Raw genomic sequence first — 21,918 nt, 5'->3', positions numbered from 1 at the left:
TTTTTGCATGCCGGGGATCAAACCTAGAGCCTTCCCCCTCACCAAGGCACAGGCTGTGCTTCTGAACTTCATCCTGGTCCCTAGGAAATGCTGGTGTTAAGTGGAGCCCAAGAGAATAGAAGGAAGGTGTGGTAGACCCTCACCTTTGGGAAGGTGGGGGTGGGGGGAGGGTCTCAGGCCTCAGCAGAGCCTTGAAGACTGAGTGGGATTTAGGTAGGTAAAGCCCTGGTGCCGGCGGGGAGAGCTCCGTGGTCAGAGCCCCGAGGGACCTGAGCCCTGTCTTGTCCTGGGTCCACTCCCATCCAGGGCCTCTGTCTCTGGAGGCCCCCCGGCCCCTTGGCCAGTATTACCAGCAGCGCCCCCTCCCCCCTACTTCAGCACAGGCAGAAACCTAATGGTCCGGGATGAGTGACAGCTCCGGGCAGGGTCCGGAGGGGAGGGCCGGCAGGATAATCTAGTGACAAGATACCGCTTGCCAGGCCCCGGCTGCCGGTGATCCTCTGCTTTTATCTGTGACCTCAGGCATGTCACAACTCACTTCCTCCATTGGCAGTCGCCTCCTGCTGAAAGAGGAGAGCTGCTGCACCCAGCCGCCCCGCGGCAGGCGCCCAGCACCCTCGGGTGTTTCCAGGACCCGGGAACAGGTGGAAGGCCCTTCAGTTAGGTGACGTGCCGCTCCCGGTTCCAGAACTGTAGGAGAGTAACCCAGTGGGAGTAGAAAAGGAAACGCAGCTCCCGATGACACCATGAAGACTAGCTAGAACTCGAAAGAGGGGGGGAAGCCTGGAATGACTGACATATTTTGCCTATAAAAAATGGTGTCATTGGTATTAGATTTGGAATCGAGTGGGCCACTTGCTCTGCATCTGTGTGTGAGGTTCTGGGTTTGATGCCTGGCAGAAGAGAAGGAGGGGAAAATGACAATTTGCAAAGGACCCGAGAGCTCTTCTCGGTTGCCTCCTTGCAGGGGATGGGAGGTGAGTTTGAGTTTGCAGTGTCTTCCGTTTGCAGGAATGTGATATCCAGCACATTCCACAGGCAGCTCTTGTTTGAGGAAGTTAGCAGGCAGGATATGATTGCAGATGTTAGGAAGCATCGAAGTGGTATGTAATGAATCCATTTGAGAATAAGAGATGAGAGAGAGAGAAAAGATCACTTTGGAGAAAATTAGTAAATAGGAATTAGGTGGAAAGAACATTGCCTTGAAAGTCAAGGGGAGACAAGAATTTCAAGTATTCATGTCAGTTCTGCAGTGACCCCGCTGCCAAAAACCCCAAGAGAGTGAAAGCGGTGTTTCGATAGCTAAGAACAACCTCAGACCAGAGATGGGGTCACTGGGATCAGTGCACTCTCCTTGCTTGCAGCTGGCCCCGGTTCAGTCCCTGGAACTGCCGGGTTTCGACCCTGAGCGCAGAGCCAGGAGTAAACCCTCAGGTGTGACACAGAAACAAAAGAATAGTCTCTCTCTCATCTTGGGGTGAAAAAGCACTTGGCAAGGGAGTTTGAAGAGGGACGAGGAAGTGCGTACGGACTCCGATTTTCCCAGCTTCTGTGTGCTGTCGGTTTTAGGAGGGAGTCAAAATGTGTTTAAGGGAGAGTGAAGATAAACTAGAGGTGAAGGGGGCTCTTTTGTGTTGTTTCTTGTCCCCAAAGAGACAAGGAGGACTGTGATCCCAAGAACAGGTGGGAGGGAGGGTTTTGTCAGAGGGGAGACTCGCATGCCTGGAAAGCAGATGAGAAGAGTATTCGCGGGGTCAGTTACCAGCTTGGTCACATTTGTTGAGTCCTTGTCATAGTGAGTGAGTTCTTTATTTGGTGGTGATAGGACGGCGGTGGGGGGGGGGGGGGGAGTTCACGGTGGGCATCCAAATCCAACAGTGCTCAGGGCTTACTCTCAGCTCTGCACTCAGCAGTTATTCCCGGCAGTGTGCATATGGGATGCCGGGGATCAAACCCAGGCCGCTGCATGCAAGGCAAGCGTATACCGTCTCCCTAGCTTCAGTGCTTTTTTTCTAAGTCAGCTGTTCACTTCTAACATCGACTCCATTCCAGACAAGGGAATACCGAAGCTGAACATAAAGATACATGACCAAGGGGCTGGAGCGATCGTACAGCAGGGAGGGAGTTTGCCTTGCTCGTCGCCAATCCGGGTTGGATCCCCGGCATCCCATATGGTCCCCTGAGCACTGCCAGGGAGTGATTCCTGAGTGCAGAGCCAGGAGTCACCCCTGAGCATCGCTGGGTGTGACCCAAAAGCCAGGGGGGAAAAGAGGGGGACACATGACTGAAAGTGGGGTGTCACCTTCCTCAGAGTTAGAGTTGGTGCCTGGAGTTGCAAGAGCCTGAATACCTGGTCACCTCTGGGCTGAATCACAGTGTTGTCTCTCTCTGCGATGCAACTTTAAATGTCATGTGCGGTCAGTAACTTAAAGTATGGTGGGACCAGGCTGTCAGGAACCAACGAGACTCCGGCTCTTCCCCGGCCAGTCAGCCTCATGTTGCCTCCATCAACTCACGAGCATCAGCCTGATGAGCACTGCAGGAGGTACTCAGAAAATGTTCAGTGGACGTGAAACATCTGAGTGGACACTGTTGACTGCAATGTTTTGTTTTGTTTTGTCTTGTTTTGTGGGGTGGAGAAGGTGCCTGTACCTGGTGGTGCTCAGAGGTTACTCCTGGCTCTGCACTCAGGAATCATTCCGGGGGGGGGGGGGCGGGAGACCACATGTGGTGCCAGAAGTCAAATCCAGGGTCGGCCACGTGCAAGACAAGTGCCCTACCTGCTGGACCATCTCTCCAGCCCTGATCGCCAATTCTTAGTTTGAACCTAGCTATATTAAAACACAGGTAGGGCAAATTTTTTAGCTTAGCCCACTGACCATTCATTTCACGTGTTTTGTAAGTGGAGCCTTTTGTGTTTGTTTGTGAGCTACTCCATTCTTTGTGCTCAGGTGGCTTCTGGTGGTATGCAGGGGATTGTGTGGGTGCCAGGGATTAAACCAGGTCTGAAACTTTATGAGTTCAATAAAATAATTAGAATAAGCTATAAAATTAATGGGACTTAATTGCTCCTGTCTTTGCTTACCAGACCTTGTAGATTAGTGCTTGATCGTTTACCCACGGTCTTTGTCATTATCCTACCTGTCCTGTCCTCTGCATAGATCAGATTCATACTTGGATTTCTCTGTCTTTTGTTGTGGTTTTTTTTTTTTCTTTTGCTTTTTGCTTTACTCCCTGGCTCTGCACTCAGGACTTACTCCTGGCAGTGCTCAGGGGACCATATGGGATGCCGGGGATCCAACCCAGGCTGGCCGCGTGCAAGGCAAACGCCCTCCCCACTGCACTATTGCTCCATCCGTGGTTTTCTCTGTTCTTATATCAGGACCGTGAGGGTCACCATTGAGTCTCCTAGTTCCCCTGGACGTTCATGACCAGTGCTTCAGCTGAGTTCTCCCGCCGCCCAGCTCTGCTGTCCCTCGACCTTCCCCAGCCGTCTCCCTGGCTCCGGGAATCGTCGTGTCATCCTTAGGCCATCCCTAGACAGGTCTCGCCGTCTCTGTTGACGGTATTTACCAAAGGACACTTGAGTCCGCGGCTCCCAGACTGCTGCTCCTGTTGCCTGTGCTCTCACCCTGAGTGAGCTGTACAGTCCTTCCGAGCCTTCTGCCTCAACTGCTGATGGTTCCAACCCACCTCTTCTCGTTTCCCGGTTCCTTTGCCTGCATCACTTGCCGTCTTTCTTTGCCTCTTTCTCCGTGTCACATCCTGCACAGTTTTCCTTGACTCCCCGGATTAGTGGTGTCTCTCTCAGAATAAGCTCTCCAAGGGGCCAGAATTGATGGCACGGTGGAGAGGGCGTTTGCCTTGCACGCGGCCAACCTGGGTCTGATCTCCGGCATCTCCTGTGGTCCCGTGGCCAGGAGTGATCCCTGAGTGCGGAGGTGAAGTCAGCCCTGAGCACTGCGGGGTGTGGCCCCCAAACAAAACAAACTGGAACAAGCTCTTCATGTATGAAACAAAGCATCTTTGTCTTCCTTGGCAGTCGCAATTGTTTGTGATTATTTCATAGCTGTATAGCATTTCCTGAGTATTCATACTAAGTCCTTATACGCGGTACTCTTTACTCGCTCCATGTTCTCAAGGTTTTGTGGCAGGGAATTCAAACCAAAGGTCACATTCTAGAACCTGTGCCTGAGACGCATTCACGGGCTGATTCCTCGCCCTGGCCCTGCCCCCAGTTTACGTGGCATTTGTGTTCTCTGCACAATGAGGACAAGACTATCTTGTGTCGTGAGGTTACATCACCAGCAGAGACCTACGCCAGAAATACTGAGTGGACTTGGTGAACGTTTGCTGACCCATTCACCTGCGATCCACAGTCTGCTTTGTAAAGTGTGGGGCACCCGGGAGGGAATAGGACCCCCCTGGTGGTGCTCGGAGGTCACAGTGACTGTTTGGTGTCAGTGGTGGAGCCCACGCTTCCCACAGCCCAGGGCTGAGCGAAGCCCTGAGAGCTGCCTGTTCTGTGCACTTTTGTTGGAAGTTTCAGACCTGGGGAAAAGCATCGGCATGTCAGAATGTATCTAACAAGCTTCCCCCTCCTTCCACAGATAGAGGCTAGGTAGGGTAGTGAGTGACTAAGGAAGCACCGGGTGTAAGTAATTTGGGGCTGGAAGGAGGGAATGCTGAATTGGCTTGCATCGTGGATCATATTTCAGGAGAATGGGGAGCCCTGGGATTAAAGTATGGGGCAAGGTTTAGTGGTAGAAAGGGGAGTGTGAGAGGAGAGAAAGGCTTGGATTTAGGCAGCTAAAGACGGCTAGGAAGAGGGAACAGCTTATCCACGAAGGCCGGAAGCCCCCAGCACTCCCCTTAGCAGAGGTTTCTGTTTGTTAATTCTGACAACTGCATGGACTTTTAGAAGTATTTTGTACAGGAGACTAAGGTGTATGAGCTAATGATGTTAATTAAGATGTTAATCTTGTGCCACTTCCAGGCACAAGACCATGTATGACAAGATAATGTGATTTAAACCACTGCTTTCAGTCTTCTTTATAGACTAACCAGTGAAAACCACTGATTAAACCTTTTGCTTCTAGTTCTTTCTTTGGGGGCGGGGGTGTTGTTTTTGGGCCTCACCTGACAGTGCTCCAGGATTTCTCTGATTCTGCACTTGGGAATTATTCCTAGCGGTGCTTGGGGGACCATGTAGGATGCTGGGGATTGAACCCAGGTCAGCCGCGTGCAAAGCAAGTTCCCTGCCCACCGGACTTGCTCAGGCCCCGCTTTTAATACTTTTTAAGTCTCGTATTTATAAATTAATTCATCACACAGGTCGTGGTTATTTGAACAGTGCCCTGTTCATGAACTAATTTATAGACTCTTGGTATATTACAAGCATTAATTTAGCAATGAATAGCACTGCACTGTCCTCCCGTTGTTCATCAATTTACTCGAGCGGGCCCAGTAACGTCTCCATTGTGAGACTGTTACTGTGTTTGACATACTGAATACGTCACGGGTAGCTTGCCAGGCTTTGCCGTGCGGATGAGATACTCTCAGTAACTTGCCGGGCTCTCCGAGAGGGGCGGAGGAATCGAACCCGGGTCGGTCGGACTGACCGCGTGTAAGGCAAACACCCTACTGCTGTGCTATCGCTCAGAATTTTTTAGTTGGAGTGATAGCAATGAATATCTGTTGCTGTTTCTTTTTTTGTTTGTTTGGGGTCACACCTATCAGTGCTCATCAGACCATCTGAGATGTCAGGGATGAAGCCCAGGTCTCTGAAAGTAGAGCAGCCTCTCTTCCCCCCCTGCCCCCCTGCTTTTTTGGTCACACCTAGCGATGGGCCGGGGTTACTCCTGGTTTTGCACTCAGTAAGGGAATTACTTCTGATGGTGCTCAGGGAAACATAAAGGTTTTATTTATTTATTGTTTTTTGGTCACACCTAGCGATGCCCAGGGGTTACTCCTGGCTCATGCACTCAGGAATTACTCCTGGCGGTGCTCGGGGGGCCATATGGGTTGCTGGGAATTGAACCCGGGCCAGCCACGTGCAAGGCAAACACCCTACCTGCTGTGCTATCACTCCAGTCCCAAGAGCAGCCTGTCTTATCTGTGTTACCTGCCTCTTGGCTCCAGGGGGACAGCGTTTCTAACAAACCCATCAGATCCAACACATCTTCTGTTGTTGTGTTAGCATTTTAGAATCAAATTAATATTTAGGTAGTGTTCCCTTTTATTCATATTATCTGTTTGAGATGGGGATGGCAGCCTTGTCATTGCCATCTTATGTAGAAATGCACTTGTAAAAGATGCTTGTTTTCAGGGATCATCAGAGTTGAGGACTTTGTTTTCTAGAGGCATCTTAGATGCCTCTGAAAGATACAAGTAACTAGGTACTCTTTACTCTCAGGAAGTATTAAGTTAGTATTAAGTTAGGAAAACGAGCTCTATTCTCGTTTTCCCGCAAAGCAACTATCTAGAATGTGAATGTGTATCTGTATCTAAATTAAATTAGATTCCACAGTCAACAGATGTATCAGAAAAATTCCATGTTGTTAGAGACTTGGAAACCAGCCTGTTATTTTAGTATTAAATAAAAATCCAACAGACAGCGAGGAAGAGGTGTATTCGTGAGGAATCAGCTATTGCAGTTAATAACATGTATGTTTGAGCTGGGTGCTGGTGAGCATTGCAAAGCAATTGTCTCTTCTTGATTTGGTCTGGAGATGGACAAATCACACTTAATTTTTGCCGCATTTTTTCTTCAGATAATTCATTAATTTTATTTTTATCCATAAGTTCAGGATGTGACTCAGGGGTTGAGCATTTGCCTTGTATATGTGCAGCTGTGAGTTCAGTTCCCAGCACCACATAACCCCCCAAACACTGCCAGGAACAGCCTCTGAGCACAAAGCCAGTAGTGGCATAAAACCCAAAAATATTTTTTTTCCACCCATAAATTGACAGCCCTTTATTGTTTTGAATAGTTTCCTTTGCAAAGCAGGATGTGCCTTGTTGAAATGGAATGGAGCCAGTTCAGGGCTTATGGTTCGGTTGGTTTTTTCCCCCCTACAGTTTCCTCTTGGAACTCTTCTAGCTCTGGGTAAAATTAATTAAGCAGCCTTCTTTTAAAATAGTCGTTTTAACACCCCGTCTGTGGTTAATAATATTCCTGTTTTCAATTGCAGATTTCCAGTCGCCCAAACTCTTTCTTTTCTTTAAAGAATCAAAAGAGAAAGGGGCAGGAGCGATAATACATTGGGTAAAGCACTTGCCTGGCATGTGGCTGACGTGGGTTCGATCCCCGGCACCTCACAGGGTTCCCAAAGCATCACCAGGAGTGATTCCTGAGTGCAGAGCTAGCATGCTCAGGTGTGGCACCAAAAAAACCTCAAAAGTTTGAGAGTAACGGAAAGAGGAAACGAACACTATCTACAGTCAGAGGTGATGGCTTGTTTTAGAACGTGGGTGTAGTTGTGGCTTGTGCGGGCCCAGAATTGGACAGGGAATCCATCTGTGTGCTTGCCGGACCAAATGGCAGTCTTTACTCGGGCAGCAGCCCCCCGTGGACCGGCGATGAGCTGGCGGCGGGAGTGTGCAGCAGATGCACACAGGCCTTAGTGGGAGAGCCCAGGGTGAGGGCCGTAGGTCGCAGGCTGCCTGCTTAGCTTATGGGGCTCAAGCTCCAGGCATCAGTGAGCTCCTGCGACACATGGTTGTTAGGCCACTGCAGCGTATTGAAAATCCTCTCTCTCTCTCTCTCCTAGATGGATGGCGACAGTTCTACAACAGATGCTTCTCAACTGGGAATTTCGGCAGACTACATTGGGGGAAGCCATTATGTCATCCAGCCTCACGACGGTGAGAAAGCCCCAGCGAGAAACCCGTTCCCAAGCAGAAACAAGCTAGAAGAGGGGATTTTATTCGCACACCAGGCTAGGTTACTCGAGGCTTGACTCAAGGACTCTAGCATCCGGGCTGGGGGTGTGCTTTGCGTGCCGGTGCCCGTGGTTCACCAGAGACTGCCAGGTCTATCTGAGCACTCAGCCAGGAGTAGCCTCAGAGGCACCGAGAGGGGCCCCACAATCCCTCCACACTCTGCCCCCCAATTTTGTTTTTCAAACTTTTTAATCGATTCACCGTGAATTACAACAAAATTACAAAGATATTCATGATGAAGTTTTAGGCATACGATGTTCAACACCAGTCCCTTCCTCAGTGTCCACTTGGCCAGTGTCTCCAGGTTCCTTTTTTGGCTTTTCGGGTCACACCTGGCGATGCACAGGGGTTACTCCTGGCTCATGCACTCAGAAATTACTCCTGGTGGTGCTTGGGCAACCATACGAGATGCTGGGAATTAACCCGGGTCGGCTGTGGGTGCAAGGATGCCCTGCCTGCTGTGCTGCTCCAGCCCCTCCAGTTTCCCTCTGGCTCACTCCCACACCTGCAGCCGGCCTCAGAGGCAGGTACTTTCCCCCTCCCCCATTGTCCTGCTGTTCCCTTGCCTAACTTATCTCAGTGGCAGGCTTCCTGCCGAAGATTGTGTTGCCTTTGGGCATTTAATATTCTCCTACAAAAATTCTTTATATCCCACATAATGAGAGAAACCGTTCTGGGTGTGTTCCTCTTCCTCTGGCTAATTTCACTCAGCATGATACTCTCCAGATCCACCCACATAATAGCAAATTGCATGAATTCATCTTTTCTTACGACCGAGTGGTATTCCATTGTGTCTGTGTACCATAGTCTCTTCATCTAACCTTGGACATTTGGCCTTTTTTCCCCCCAGACATTGGCTATTGTGAATAATGCTGCAGTGAGCATAGGAGTGCAGAAGTCTTTTCTGCATTGTGTTTTGGGGCTCTTGGGTTATATTCCCAGGAGACAGATGGCTGGGTCAAGTGGAAGTTCAGTTCCTAGTTTTTGGAGGAATGTCCATATTACCTTCTTAAAAAGACTGGACTAGTTGACATTCCCACCAGCAGTGAACGAGGGTCCCTTTTTTCCCTGCATCCTCACCAACGCTGGTTGTTGTTAATTTCAATGTGTGCCAATCTCTGGTGTGAAGTGAGACTTGGTTGTTGTTATGATGTGCATTTCCCTGGTGATTAGTGATGTAGAGCATTTTTTCATGTGCTTTTGACCTTTTGTATTTCTTTGAGGTAGTTCTGTTCATTCCTTCTCCCCATTTTTTTTTTATGGGGTTGGATGTTTTTTCTTGTAGAGGTCTACATTGGTTTGTGTATCTTGGATCTTGATCCTTTATCGGATGAGTGGTGGACAAGTAATTTCTCCATCTGTGGGCTGTCTTTGTTTTGTGGTTATTGTTTCCTTTGAGGTGCAGAAGCTTCTTAGTTTAATGCAGTCCCATTTGTTTATCATTGCTTCCACTTGGTTGGCTAGTGGCTTTTTATCTCTAAAGATGCCTCGAGCTTCAATGCCATGCAGATTTCTGCCTATATTTTCCTTGTATACTTACTAGATTCAGGTATCATATCGAGGTCTTTAGTACATTTTGATTCGGCTTTAATGCATGGCATCAGAAAGGGGTTGTTGCTAATTTCGATGTGTGCCAATCTCTGGTGTGAAGTGAGACTTCGTTGTTGTTATGATGTGCATTTCCCTGGTGATTAGTGATGTAGAGCATTTTTTCATGTGCTTTTGGCCTTTTGTATTCATTTCTTTGCATGTGGTCAACCAGTTTTCCCAGTACCACTTGTGGGGAAGGGGCTTTCATGGCTCCACTTAATACTTTTTGCTCCTTTATCGACAATTAACTGCATGTACCTGAGGATGTGTCTCTGGGTACTGTTTGAAGTTGGGAGAAGTGATGCCTCCCATCTTTCCCCCAAAGAGTTGCTTTGGCCATTGGGGTTGTGGGGGCGAGGGAAGATAATTTTTCTATATGAATTTCATGAGTATTTGATCTATTTGAACAATGTCATGGGTATTCTTACAGGGATTGAACAGAATCTGTACAATGCTTTGGGGGGAGTATTGCCATTTTGACGCTGTTCATCCTCCCAATCTATGAGCTGGGGATGTGTTCCCATTTCTTTGCAGCTGCTTTTATTTTGTTAATGTTTTGTAGTTTTCTCTGTATATATTGGTCTTTATCTCTTTCGTTAAGCTGATTCTAAGATACTTGCTTTTCTGAGGCATAATTGTGAATGGGATTTTTAAAAAATAGATCTCGCTCTCTTCTATTTCATTATTTGCATCTAGGAAAGCCATGGATTTTTGCCTGTTCATTTTGCAACCTGCCACTTTACTATACAAATCTGTTGTTTCTAGGAGCTTTTTTGGTAGTCTTTAGGATTTTCTACATACAATATCATGTCATCTGCCAATAGTGAAAGCTATCTGAATCACCTTTTTCTCATCTAATTTCAAGTACTTCCAGTACTATATTAGAAACGGTGAGAGTGGGCAGCCTTGTCTTGTGCCTGATCTAAAACAAAGAAGTTCCACATTTTTGGGGTCGCAGTATTGTCAAAGTCTTAAAAAAGGTGTACCGTGCTGTTTTTAGAAATAGTCTTCAGGAATGATGAATTTGAGAAAAGTCTATAAAAGTATCCTTTTCTGAAGTGTCTAATTCAGTAAATCTGTTACTGAGTTCCTGTTACGTATAACAAATTCTTATTCAATAATCTTGGAGGGTGAGTTGCTAGCTATTGTATTTCTAATATCTGTGTATAGACTTTATTTAGTGCTTGAGTTATGTCAGGAATTTGAATGGCAGACTTAGGATTATGTTTCCTATCAAAAATAATTGGGTTTTATGACATTCTGTATTATAAAATTTAGAAAATATGAAGAACAAGGGCCACAAGATAGAACAAAGGGTAAGGCACTTGCACAAAAGTAAATCCCTGGAGTTCCATATGGTTCCTGCCCAGAGTAATTCCTGACTGTAGAGCCAGGAGTAAGCCCTGAGCACTGGCAGATGTGGCCCCAAAACAAAACCAAAAAGGCCCTCAGAAAACACGATGGTATATTTTCATAGGAGAAAGTTGAGTCGGGTTGGCATTGGGGGTGGGGACTCTAATAAACTGCTGCATCCTACTAGAAATACTCAAGTTTCTATTAGGATATTTATTCCTAATAGAAAAATAATTGAAGCCTGATAGTATCATTTAAATGCATAAAAATATAAGCCTAGGGGCTGGAGAGGTAGTGCAGTGGGTAGAACATGTGCCTTGCCTGGGAGCAACCTAGATTCAGTCCCCTGCTCCCCGTATGGTCGCCTGAACCCGCCAGGAATGATCTCTGAGTGCAGAGCCAGGACTAACTCAGTAATATTCAGTACCTCCCCCTCCCTGAAAAAAAAAATCGGTTCAATTAAACTTATTTCAGCTTATTGAATCAGCCTTGATTAATATAGTAGAAACTTAGGAGATACAGCATTCAGTCATCAGTGAGTAGTACTGATTCTGTGAAGGCTTCAGTTTTAGCTAAAGCAATATAATTCGAAAGCTTGTTATATGTAAGTGCATCGGTTTATTGCTATAGTTCAAAACCATTACTAGATTGTCATTATGGAGTTGAGTCAGTAATATTCAGGTTTTCCATTTTCTACAAAACTTGGCTTCAGAGAGACCAAACCTCTTTATCTGGCAACATGCACAGAGCCATAGGTCATAGTCTGAGAAATGGTGCAACGGGTATTTACAAGCTCTTTCTCTGCAGAAGATGCTGTGCCCAAAAGTCACCCCTGATGTCAAGTTGGAAACATCTAATAGGGAAATAATAGAATGGCAGGGCCCGGGCCATGGCTCAGGGACTAAAATCTTAACCCGCCCTGCCCGCCTGAGGCAGGGCCTTTATCCCTGCTGCTACCCACAGATGCGGGTTTCAGTCTGAGAGGCTCTGCTGTCTGGGTCCCAGCACCCAGCACACAGTCTAAATTAGCGCGGGCCTCAGCCTGCTGTCCGGCCTCCGGTGCGCAGCCCACACCGTCGGGGTGAGGATCCTCAGATCCTCGGAAGCGGGTTGGACATAGTGAATAGGGTTAGTTCTCGCCTGATAAAGAACCGCACTTCCTCCTGGTGAAGGTCAGTCTCTCAGGCACAGATATTCCCACTCCTTCAGCGGGACAGGAAATGACCAGAAAGGTCCCTACCCCAGTGTGGGCGGTCAGTCTTTGCACTCTTAAAGTCAAAAGATGTTTGGGGCCTAGCGATAGAGGATCTCCGTCACCCCCCCCTACGTGGCCTCTTGGGTCTCCCAGGAGTGATTTCTGAGCACAGAGCCAGGAGTAAGCCCTAGTTGTGGCTACTAGCCCAAAACCAACCAAAAAGGACGTGCTCAAACTGGATTTTTTTTTATTTCATTAGATACAGAGGACAGCATGAATGATCATGAAGACACAAACGGCTCAAAAGAAAGTTTCAGAGAACAAGATATCTATCTTCCAATTGCGAATGTGGCCAGGATAATGAAAAATGCGATCCCTCAAACAGGAAAGGTATCGATGGCACCTCCGGAGGGAAGGAGGGAGGGGGGTTGCGAAGGTAGGGGACGCACGGTCAGCATTGCCGGCGCACGCGGCCTGCGGCAGAGAAGGGCCCGGTTCCGATTCGGTTCTTTCAGCTTCGCGGTTGCTCCCCTCACCCACTTACTGGAAGTAGATAAAACCGAATTAAGAATCTCTTAGAACCTTGGGGTCAGAGAGATCTTAAAGAGGCGAAGATGCTTCTCTTGCGTGCTGCTGACCCTGGTTTGAGTCCCTGTCGCCGCACACGGCCCCCTAAACCAGAACTAGTCCCTGAGCACTGCTGGGTGGAGGGCAGAGACCTAGCTCCCTCCCACCCCACGGTGCAGCCCACTGGGGCCAGGTGCAGCCCACTGGGGTCGGGTTGCAGCTGGGAAGGCTGGAGGCCGTCTGCCCCGGAGGGCCTTGTGTTTGATCCCCAGCACCGCCTGGTACCCAGCATTGTAGAACTCTCCGTTTAAAGCACAGGAAGTAGTTGGAATCATCTTGGACTCAAGGAATTTTTGTCTTTATATTGGGAAACATTTAAAAATAAGTAATGAGGCTGGAGCGATAGCATAGCGGGTAGGGCGATTGCCTTGCATGCAGCCAACCCGGGTTCGGTTCCCAGAATCCCATATGGTCCCCCAAGCACCAAAAGCCAGGAGTAACCCCTGTGTGTGACCCAAAAAGCAAATAAATATTATTATTATACTAATACACATTTCAATTCTACTGAGGATTTTCTTGAAGTGGTTTTTAGAATGACTTAAAACCCATTGTCGGGGCTGGAGTGGATACTTTAATTGGTTCTTACATTTAAATGATAATATTTTGGATTAAAATATTAAAATGTTTAACGTTTTAGAACTCAAATGTTGAACGTTTTAATTTCAAAATCATTTTGAGATGTTAAAATTAAGTTTTAACCCGACTACCCCCCAAAATTAGTTTCTGTTGTATTATTTAAGCACTTTTGCTTTTTTTCCAGAATGTGAAATATGCATTTTTCACAGTGTAAAGACAGGGTAAAGACAGTGTATTTCGACCAGGACTTCCACAGCTTCCTTCCCGTGAGAAGAGGCTTTGGAATTGTTTGATTTGCTGCATTCCTTAGAACGGGCTCTCAGGCAGCCACCCGAGGGCTGTTGCTGGCGTGCAGGGGTGGAAGGCAGAGGCCGCCGCTGTAGCGTTTCACTGTCCAGCCCAGGACAGGAAGAGAATCGTCTCGCAGCCGCAGTGTGTGCTTCCACAGCCTCCCACTCACCAAACCAGTACCTGGCACAGTGTCACCTGACGCCATGATTCATCCTTCCCCCTTGTCGCCCTTCTGTGGATTCCGTGGGGGGTTGTAGAGGGTGGGGAGCTAGCCCTGGGCTTGTAGAACAGGCGTGGTTTTTTTTACTTTGAGGTTTTACAACCTTTATAGGGCAGTTGGAGCATTCCCTGGTTGCTTTTATTCCTAAATTACAGATGCTTTCTGGGAATACTTTGTCAGGTTTTTCCTATTTGTACTTTGTTTTATTCTCTGAGGGTTGGCTGGGACTTTGATAGCACACACTGTATCGATGTAATTAGCCGACTTCAGAGGTTAAGGTTAACCATTAACCGAAATTGGTCCTCTGAATAGCTTTTTATTTTTGCAGGTTGTTGGAAGGTGGAGATTACGTTTCCATCCAATACATAGGTGTATTTATGATTTTTCTGTGCAGATTGCGAAAGATGCCAAAGAATGTGTTCAAGAATGTGTGAGTGAGTTCATCAGCTTTATCACTTCAGAAGCCAGTGAGAGATGTCACCAGGAAAAACGGAAGACAATCAACGGGGAAGATATCCTCTTCGCCATGTCTACCTTGGGCTTCGACAGTTACGTAGAACCTCTAAAATTATACCTTCAAAAGTTCAGAGAAGTAAGTAAAATGTCTGTTTACTTTAACTTTTTTTTTTTTTTTTTTTGCTTTTTGGGTCACACCCAGCGATACTCAGGGGTTCCTCCTGGCTCTGCACTCAGGAATTACTCCTGGCAGTGCTTGGGGACCATATGGGATGCCGGGGATTGAACTTGGGTCGGCCGAGTGCAAGGCAAATGCCCTACCCATTGTGCTATCACTCTGGCCCTACTTTAACTTTTTAAAGGTATTTTTCTTTTAAAATACATATTGTCGCATTTATAACATTTCTTAGCAATATAAAAATAAGCTTATAAAATATAAAAATAAGCCCTGCGTCCTTTAGTACCAGTGAGAGGTGATGATTCAGAGGAAGATGGGATTTGTGCTCCACCCTTGTGAACTTTGTGACCCTAGGCAAATTAGTCAGGGTTTTTTAAGTCTTCGTTTCCTGGTCTGTAAAGAAAGGCTAATAGCGTAATACCTACATCATAGTTATTAATAAAAGGACTAAGTTTAGCACTTAGCCTGGCTGCTAGTATATGCTGCTCTTGCTAATTTCGAGGGTGGCACCTCAAAGCCAATTTTCTTTTCTTTTCTTTTCTTCTAATTTTATTTTCATAAAGTTGTTCCCAATAATGGATTACATTAAATATTTTGACACCAGTCCCACCAGCAGTACGTCTTCCCACCACCATTATTTTGAATTTTTCCCACCACCACTCAAACCTGCTGAATAGGTAGATGCTAGATAATTTATTTTGTGTTGCTTCTTATGAATAGCATGAGATATCTTGCAGCCGCACACTCCTGGAATTTAGAATTTTAGATATTAGGGTCTGGAGAAATCTCTGCAGGGAACTGCTCGATTTTGAGATTCTTTTGTGTGTCTCTCTGGATCTTGGCTGTTAAGGAGCTTACCTGGCAGCCAGAGGCAGTTCGTGGGCTTAACATCCAGGGTCCCTTAGGGGTGGGGAGAAGAGAAGGACCTGCCCATCCCCTATCCCTTGAGGCCTGGAGTTTGCCGGCACTGAACCTGTGTAGCTGGGCTTCTCGTTGGGTTCTGGAAATTGGAGATCACTGGGATTCCTAGGGGGCCAGGCAGAGGCACTACGTGCAAAGCCAGTTTTCCATTGGGGGCTGTGTGTGTGGTGGTGGACTTGAGGAAAACAAAGAATCGTGACTCTGTTCCTTTGTTATAGCGATTGCATTCTGAAGCCTTTTCTTTTGGCTTCCTCTGTGGTTTTTATTTGTTTGGATTTGGGGCAATGTAGGGAGGGCCCACATCCAGTGGTGCTCAGGGTTTACTCCTGGCTCTGTGCTCAGTGATCCCTACTTGGGGGACCATATGATGTGCTGGGGAGCAAACCTGGGTGGGTCCTATGTGTGGCGAGCGCCTTTCTCTGCTCTCCTTTGGTCTGGGTTATCTTTAACTGTGGTATGAGTTTTGTGAAAGCAAGCTGAAGTCTCTCTCTCTCTCTCTCTCTCTCTCTCTCTCTCTCTCTCTTTTTCTCTCTCCTCCCCCCTCCACCCCCCCCCCCCCAACATGGGAGTGTGTCTCACCTTGCTTTCCAAATGTTTTCTTCATCTTTAGAGACCCAATAAATTGGTGGTCTCTGCATGAGATGATTAAAATAGGGCAAACTTATGTCAATTGTTCACAGGTTTTTCTTCTTCAGCATCATAGCACCTGAATGCAGAAAGAAACTTAGAGATGTCCAAACAAGAAACTTGATTTAGCAGTTTGAAACTCTCGGTGCCAACGATGTGAGACATTTTTCTGTCTAAGCTGGACACCTCCCCTGATTTAGGAATTTTAAACCTAAGCTTGCTGCTACAGCTCCTTTCATTTGGCCAAGCAATGTGTGGTACCTTGGGGCATTTCTAGTTGATTAATAGGCTGAGCACTTAGATTTTTTTTTTTTTTTGCAGTAGTCATTATCTGTAGGTAGAATTTGGAACTAGAGCATTTTCTTTTCTTTTTTTTTTTTTATTGTGGTTGAGATGACATTGTTACAATAGTGTTTACGTTCATACATGTGGTATACAAAATCATTGCCCGGGCATCACCAGCGGAGTCCAGGATTTCCCATTACTGTTCAGGTGTCATTTCTGGTCTGTCTCTTCCTTTCTTGTCTCCCACCCTCCTGCCTCCGTAGCCTCGGTTCTATATTCAAATTTCAAGCAGTTGTCATTAGATACTGTCCAGTCCCTCGCCTTTGCTTTGTACCACATGTAAGATCATCTTTTATCCTTTCCCTCTTACCTTTCTTGATGTGATACCTTCCAGTTCCATCCAGGTTGTAGTAAAAGGCAAGATTTCATCGTTCCTTGTCGCTGAGGAGCATTCCACGGTGCATATTCATCAGTTTGTTTGTTTTTTTACTGTTGTTGTTTTTGGGTTTTGGGCCACACCCTGTAGTGCTCAGGTGTTACTCCTGGCTCTGCACTCACTAATCAATCCTGGCAGTGCTCTGGGGACATACGGGGTGCTGGAGATGTGCAAAGCAAGTGCCCTACCCACTATACTATCTCTCTGCCCCCTCACTGTTTCCTTATCCTTCCATTTCATGTTGATTCCAGACGCTAGCTGTTGTAAATAACGCTGCAGTGAATATAGGTGTGCATAGATCTTTTTGAACTTACGTTTTGTATCCTTGGGGTAAATGCTAAGGATTTGAAATCATTAGGTAATGCACAGTAGCACCGTCCTCCCGTTGTTCATCTATTTGCTCGAGCGGGCACCAGTAATGTCTGCATTGTGAGACTGTTGTTACTATTTTTGGCATATCGAATACGTCACGGGGAGCTTACCAGGCTTTACCATGCGGCATTAGGTAATGAGGAAGTACTGTTTTGTAATTTCTTGTTTCGGTGGTACCCGGTGTACCATGCAGTACTGCGTAGCACACCTGGCTGTCTGCGTCGAAAGCATGCACTGACTGTTGCGCTCTCCGGCCCATTTTAATTTTTCTGAGTAGTCGCCATACCATTTTCCACAGAGGCTGTGTTTATTTACATTCCCACCCCCAGTGGACGCGGGCCCCTCTCTCACTGTGTGGAAATGACATCATCCGATTTTCACGATGAACATTTTTTTATATGCCGTCTGTCCATCTGTATATTTGTATATTCTTTTCAGGGAAGTGCCTGGTCATTTCCTCTCCCCACCTTTTGGTGGGGTTATTAGTGGAATTTTTTTGTTCTTTATGAGCACTTTCTATATTGTAGGTTTGTATATTTCTCCCCTTTAAGCAATTTCTTTATTTTCACTCGTAAGTATTTTAGATTTTCTCTGCCATTACAAATACTGTCTTACAGATGATTTTGCTCATGTAAAAAGCTGACATTTTGACAGGCTTCTTCATGTGTAATTTACTAGAATAGTTACAAGAACCTAATAGTTGAAACTCCTAGTTTTTGGAAATAAGTAGGTTCATTGTCATTTAGAGATATTCATTTTCCCTTTGCTTTTGGACTATGTCCAGCAATGCTCAAGGCATACTCCTGGCTCTGCTCTCAGGACTCACTCCTAGTGGTGGGATGCTGGGGTTCAAACCAGGCTTGGCCACTTACAAGGCAAGGGCCTTACCTTACCCACTGTCCTGTCTTCGACCTAACGTTTCCTTTGAATGCCAGTGATACTCTTGTCTTCTTTCCACAGGCTATGAAAGGGGAGAAGGGAATTGGTGGAGCAGTCACAGCTACAGACGGACTCAGTGAAGAACTAACAGAGGAGGCATTTAGTAAGCAGTGTCACTCATTCACCAAACAGAGTTTGTGCTCACAAGTCATGGGAATTCTTTTTCATTGATTGGATTTGGGGGTCAGACCTGAGAATGCTCGGGCCTGACTGACTCTGCACTCAGGGGTCACTCCTGGCAGTGCTTGGGGACCCTCTGAGGTTCGGGGGATCACGCCCTGATCAGCCCTGTGCAGGAAATGCCCTACCTGCTACCTCTCTTCCTGCTGTAGTGGCTCCTTGGGAAGGTCGCACCGTGCTCTGTGTCGCACTGTTCTGAACTGTTCTATTTAGTGCATGTCCCCGTAGCTGAGGTCAGTCAGAAGTGCTGACACTTTAATTCTGCAGACATTTTAAATCTTTGATTGATCAGCCTTGTTTCCACAACCTCTAGTTTTTGGGTTTAAAATCTACCTATGAGAGGAATTTTGGAAACTTGAGCTTATAATATCAAGTCTTTGAATTTAAATTTGAAGTAAAGGGTCTTTTCGTTGTGAAATTGATAGCACTGAAATGAAAGCTCTCTGGTGATGCTATTTCACAAATGTTGTTTATTTCTTATGTAAGAGACCTGCGTGGTGATGTAAGTGCTGGGCCAGCCAGGCGGCAGGGGTCGGTCTGCCTGCAGACCCACAGCCCCGAGGAGTCTTCCAGAGGGACAGGGGATAGTTAGTGGGATATGCACTGAGAGTTACTCAGAAAATGGAAAAATGCTTTTTTTTTTTTTAAGAGAGCTTTTTATTTCATTTTATTTTTTAATTGAATCATCAGGAGATACAGCTACAGAATTGCTCACGATTGGGCTTCAGTCATACAGTGCTCCAGCACCCGTCCCTTCACCAGTGAAGCTTTTTATTTTAAATGAAGGGGGATGAGTGACAGAATTATGAGATGTTAGTGGTAAAACTTAAGCTTCGGGTTCAAGAAAGTAAATACAAGGAAGTTTCCTGCTTTAACTTGTTTTATTTTCTTTTAGCTAATCAGTTACCAGCTGGTTTAATCACTGCAGATGGTCAGCAACAAAATGTTATGGTTTACACAACATCCTATCAACAGGTACGGGATCTTTTTAAAACAAAATTTTTAAAAAATTGTTTTTAAAATGGCTCGTACCCATTATCACAGGTAATTCAGCTTACCATTATTATAACTTGTTTAAGAAGGTTGCTAAAAATTGTTTTCTCAAAATATGATTGCGCCCCGTAGTCTTATAATTACCAAAAAATTGCATACACACATGTTTATATATCTGTTGAAGATTACTAGTAAGATACACAGAACATTTTTAAGTAGCTTCCTTGGCTTTTCCGGGCTAGAAAGAATTGGGAAGTAGAGATCATTATTTTCATTGTCTGTTTTTCTTCTTTGAATAGTTTTAATATTCTTGTGCTATTTTAACTCTGCTGAATTTAAATTTTCCGATTTTTAGATTTCTGGTGTTCAACAAATTCAGTTTTCATGATCTGAAGAAATGGAGGACTGAGGAGTGTAGAAAAGCGAGAGCCTGTGATTTCCGGCACGGAGACATCAGCAAGAAATGAGTGGTGGAGGATGTCTCTCTGTATATTAAATAGCTGTAATGTAGCTTCCTGATGCTTGACTAATTGAGGTGTTAATTCTGACTTGAGAATCTTTTTCATGAATGATTTTAAAAAGGAAAAAATTTGGATTTTAAAGGTATTAAAATATTTTTGTTTTGTACGAGAGTTTGTTGCTCTGTATGACTCCTGTATGCATTGTATATTGCAGTTTATTACTGTCAGAGATTTGTAGACAGTTTCTTATTTTCATATTGAATCATGTTACTTTTGTAATTCAAGTAAGCAGCTGGGTTAATTCATGATGTTTGCCCTTTTAATAAAATATAAGGGTAGAGTTCATTTTGAATGCAAGTTGCCTTTATTATAAATTTGAGTTTGTCTTGATTATTAATATGTTGCATGATAACCTACCTAGATTTTTTGGCATTGCCATATTTATTAAGTTTTTTCTTTTTTTTTTGTTTTTGCAAAACATTCATAGCCTCAGCCACACTGTTTTTTAAGAAGTGTAACTGAAAAATTAAAGTGTGAACGCAGAAGCCAATTGTCTGCCTGTAAAAAAAAAACCCGGTGGCCGTCAGCAGTGTTCACACTGTTCCTTGTGCCTGTTAAGAGAGTTTTGTTCTGCTGGATCTTTTGTTAAGAAGACTCATTTGTTTTGAGTTACACGATGATGATTTTGGAATTTGTTTATGTTCAATGTAGTTGCGGTGCTCTTGAAATGGTCTGCCCCTTTCATTTTGTATATGATTTTTTTCCAAGGCCCATCTCCTGATGTGATCGTTTTATCTTCCAGAAGAGAACTTGGATAGTCTGATAGTAAATATCTTCGTTTTTTTTTTTTTTTTTGGACTCAGCAGAAAAGTTTTATTTAAGGACAAACCAACCATATCCAAAGCCTTTAACAGACAAACAGAAGGAGCCACACTTAAAGCTTGAGATACTGAGATCCAAGACAGACACTGGGGGGTGGGGAGGGGCAGGAGATACTTTAACCATCAAAAGCTTCTACCCGACTCTGCTCCAACAACAGTTGAGCTCTGCCAGGGCATGGGGGGTGGCTGAGGGGAAGCGCCGATCTGCAAACCAAAGGAGGACGTGCGCATCTGTGTGTATCTCAGAATGCTTTAGAAAGGAAATATTCATGCAGAAGGGGAGAGGGGGACGATGGAGGCTCCTCGGGGCATTAGGCTGCCTTGCAGAGGGCCACAGCAGAAAAGCGGACTTCCCCTTGCTCCCGCTTGGTGAATTCTCGGCACACCTTGGCAGCATCCTGCAGTAGTGAGCCCGCTGAGCCGGATCCATGGTTCACGGGGAAGGGCGTTCGGCCATCAGTTTCATAGAGGTGGCCGTCCACATTGTTGAACAGAATAAAATGGAAATTTACTTCGTCCTCTACCTGACACTGGCCCTCCTGGGCCACGGCATCATGGGCTGCCTGGATAGCCTCGTTCTCAAAGCATTTGGCTCGGTCTTCGGGGGACAACTTCTCCGTTTCAGAAAGCAACTGTTTTCAGGATTGACCCGTCATTGAGCTCCAGCTTGTCTTGGTTAGTGGCCCCGGCGTGGATCAGCCCGGTGGTCCCACAGGAGTTGCCGATGGTCTGCTTCATGAAGTACACTTTGGGGCTTTACTGCTGGTCCCTTCAGCTCTTCAAACTGCTTTTTCCTCAAGTGCTCATGCTGTATGGTGAGGGGAAACACCAGCAGCGCGCAGATGGGCGCAGGCACCGAGCCCAGCACCGCCTCCAGCCCCAAGACATCAGCGAAGCACCACTGGCCGGCGACCTCCAAGCAGGCCAGCACTTTGTTCAGCATCTCGGCGTCGATCTCCATGGGTTTGAGCTGCATCTTCGCGACGGGAGGAGCCACTGGCCACAGAAGAGGAAAAACGGCTAAATATCTTCATTTTACCTTTTTAATTAAATGTCAAATTTCTATTCTAACCGTGGGAACCAAGAGACGTCAGACGTGTGCGTCCGGCCCTCCCAGTGCCGGGATGAGTGAGTGGCCAGGGTCCCAGCGGGGATGCTTGGAATGCGGGGACGGAAGCTCCAGCTTGCAGTGTGCTGTCTTCATTGTGGCAATAAACTAAACTTAGATTATGTCACTTGGTATAATTTAGTAGTATGTGCTTGGGTTCTTCTTTTTTTTTTTTTCAGAGTGAGGTTTTGTATTTTCTCTTTAAATGCTGATTTGAAATGGTTTTTAAAATACCAGTTGCCGCTGGGTAGTTTGCCTCAAAGGGAGTTTGAGTGAACACCGCCT

General features: G+C 46.0%; 1 protein-coding gene and 1 pseudogene across 3 annotated transcripts in view; one reads left to right on the top strand and one right to left on the bottom strand.

The window, feature by feature from the left end:
- The window catches only part of NFYB (nuclear transcription factor Y subunit beta), a 138,120-nt gene extending 118,131 nt beyond the window's left edge, over window positions 1-19,989 (top strand). For all 3 annotated transcript variants that reach the window (XM_056114495.1, XM_056114479.1, XM_056114487.1), the window contains exons 3-8: window positions 7,773-7,866; window positions 12,342-12,472; window positions 14,191-14,388; window positions 18,032-18,113; window positions 19,086-19,165; window positions 19,539-19,989. In XM_056114495.1, the coding sequence (XP_055970470.1) occupies window positions 7,773-7,866; window positions 12,342-12,472; window positions 14,191-14,388; window positions 18,032-18,113; window positions 19,086-19,165; window positions 19,539-19,571 (618 nt within the window). In that variant the 3' untranslated portion in view covers window positions 19,572-19,989. The remainder of the gene's footprint in view (window positions 1-7,772; window positions 7,867-12,341; window positions 12,473-14,190; window positions 14,389-18,031; window positions 18,114-19,085; window positions 19,166-19,538) is intronic.
- An 819-nt stretch (window positions 19,990-20,808) lies between these two features.
- Window positions 20,809-21,501, bottom strand: LOC130023899 (ubiquitin carboxyl-terminal hydrolase isozyme L1-like; annotated as a pseudogene).
- Window positions 21,502-21,918: the final 417 nt, after the last annotated feature.

The sequence above is a fragment of the Sorex fumeus genome, unplaced genomic scaffold, assembly GCF_029834395.1.
Source record: "Sorex fumeus unplaced genomic scaffold, SorFum_2.1 ptg000003l, whole genome shotgun sequence".
Lineage (NCBI taxonomy): Eukaryota > Metazoa > Chordata > Mammalia > Eulipotyphla > Soricidae > Sorex > Sorex fumeus.
Note: the sequence above shows the minus strand (reverse complement) of the source record. Positions and strands in the feature narration are given on the sequence as shown.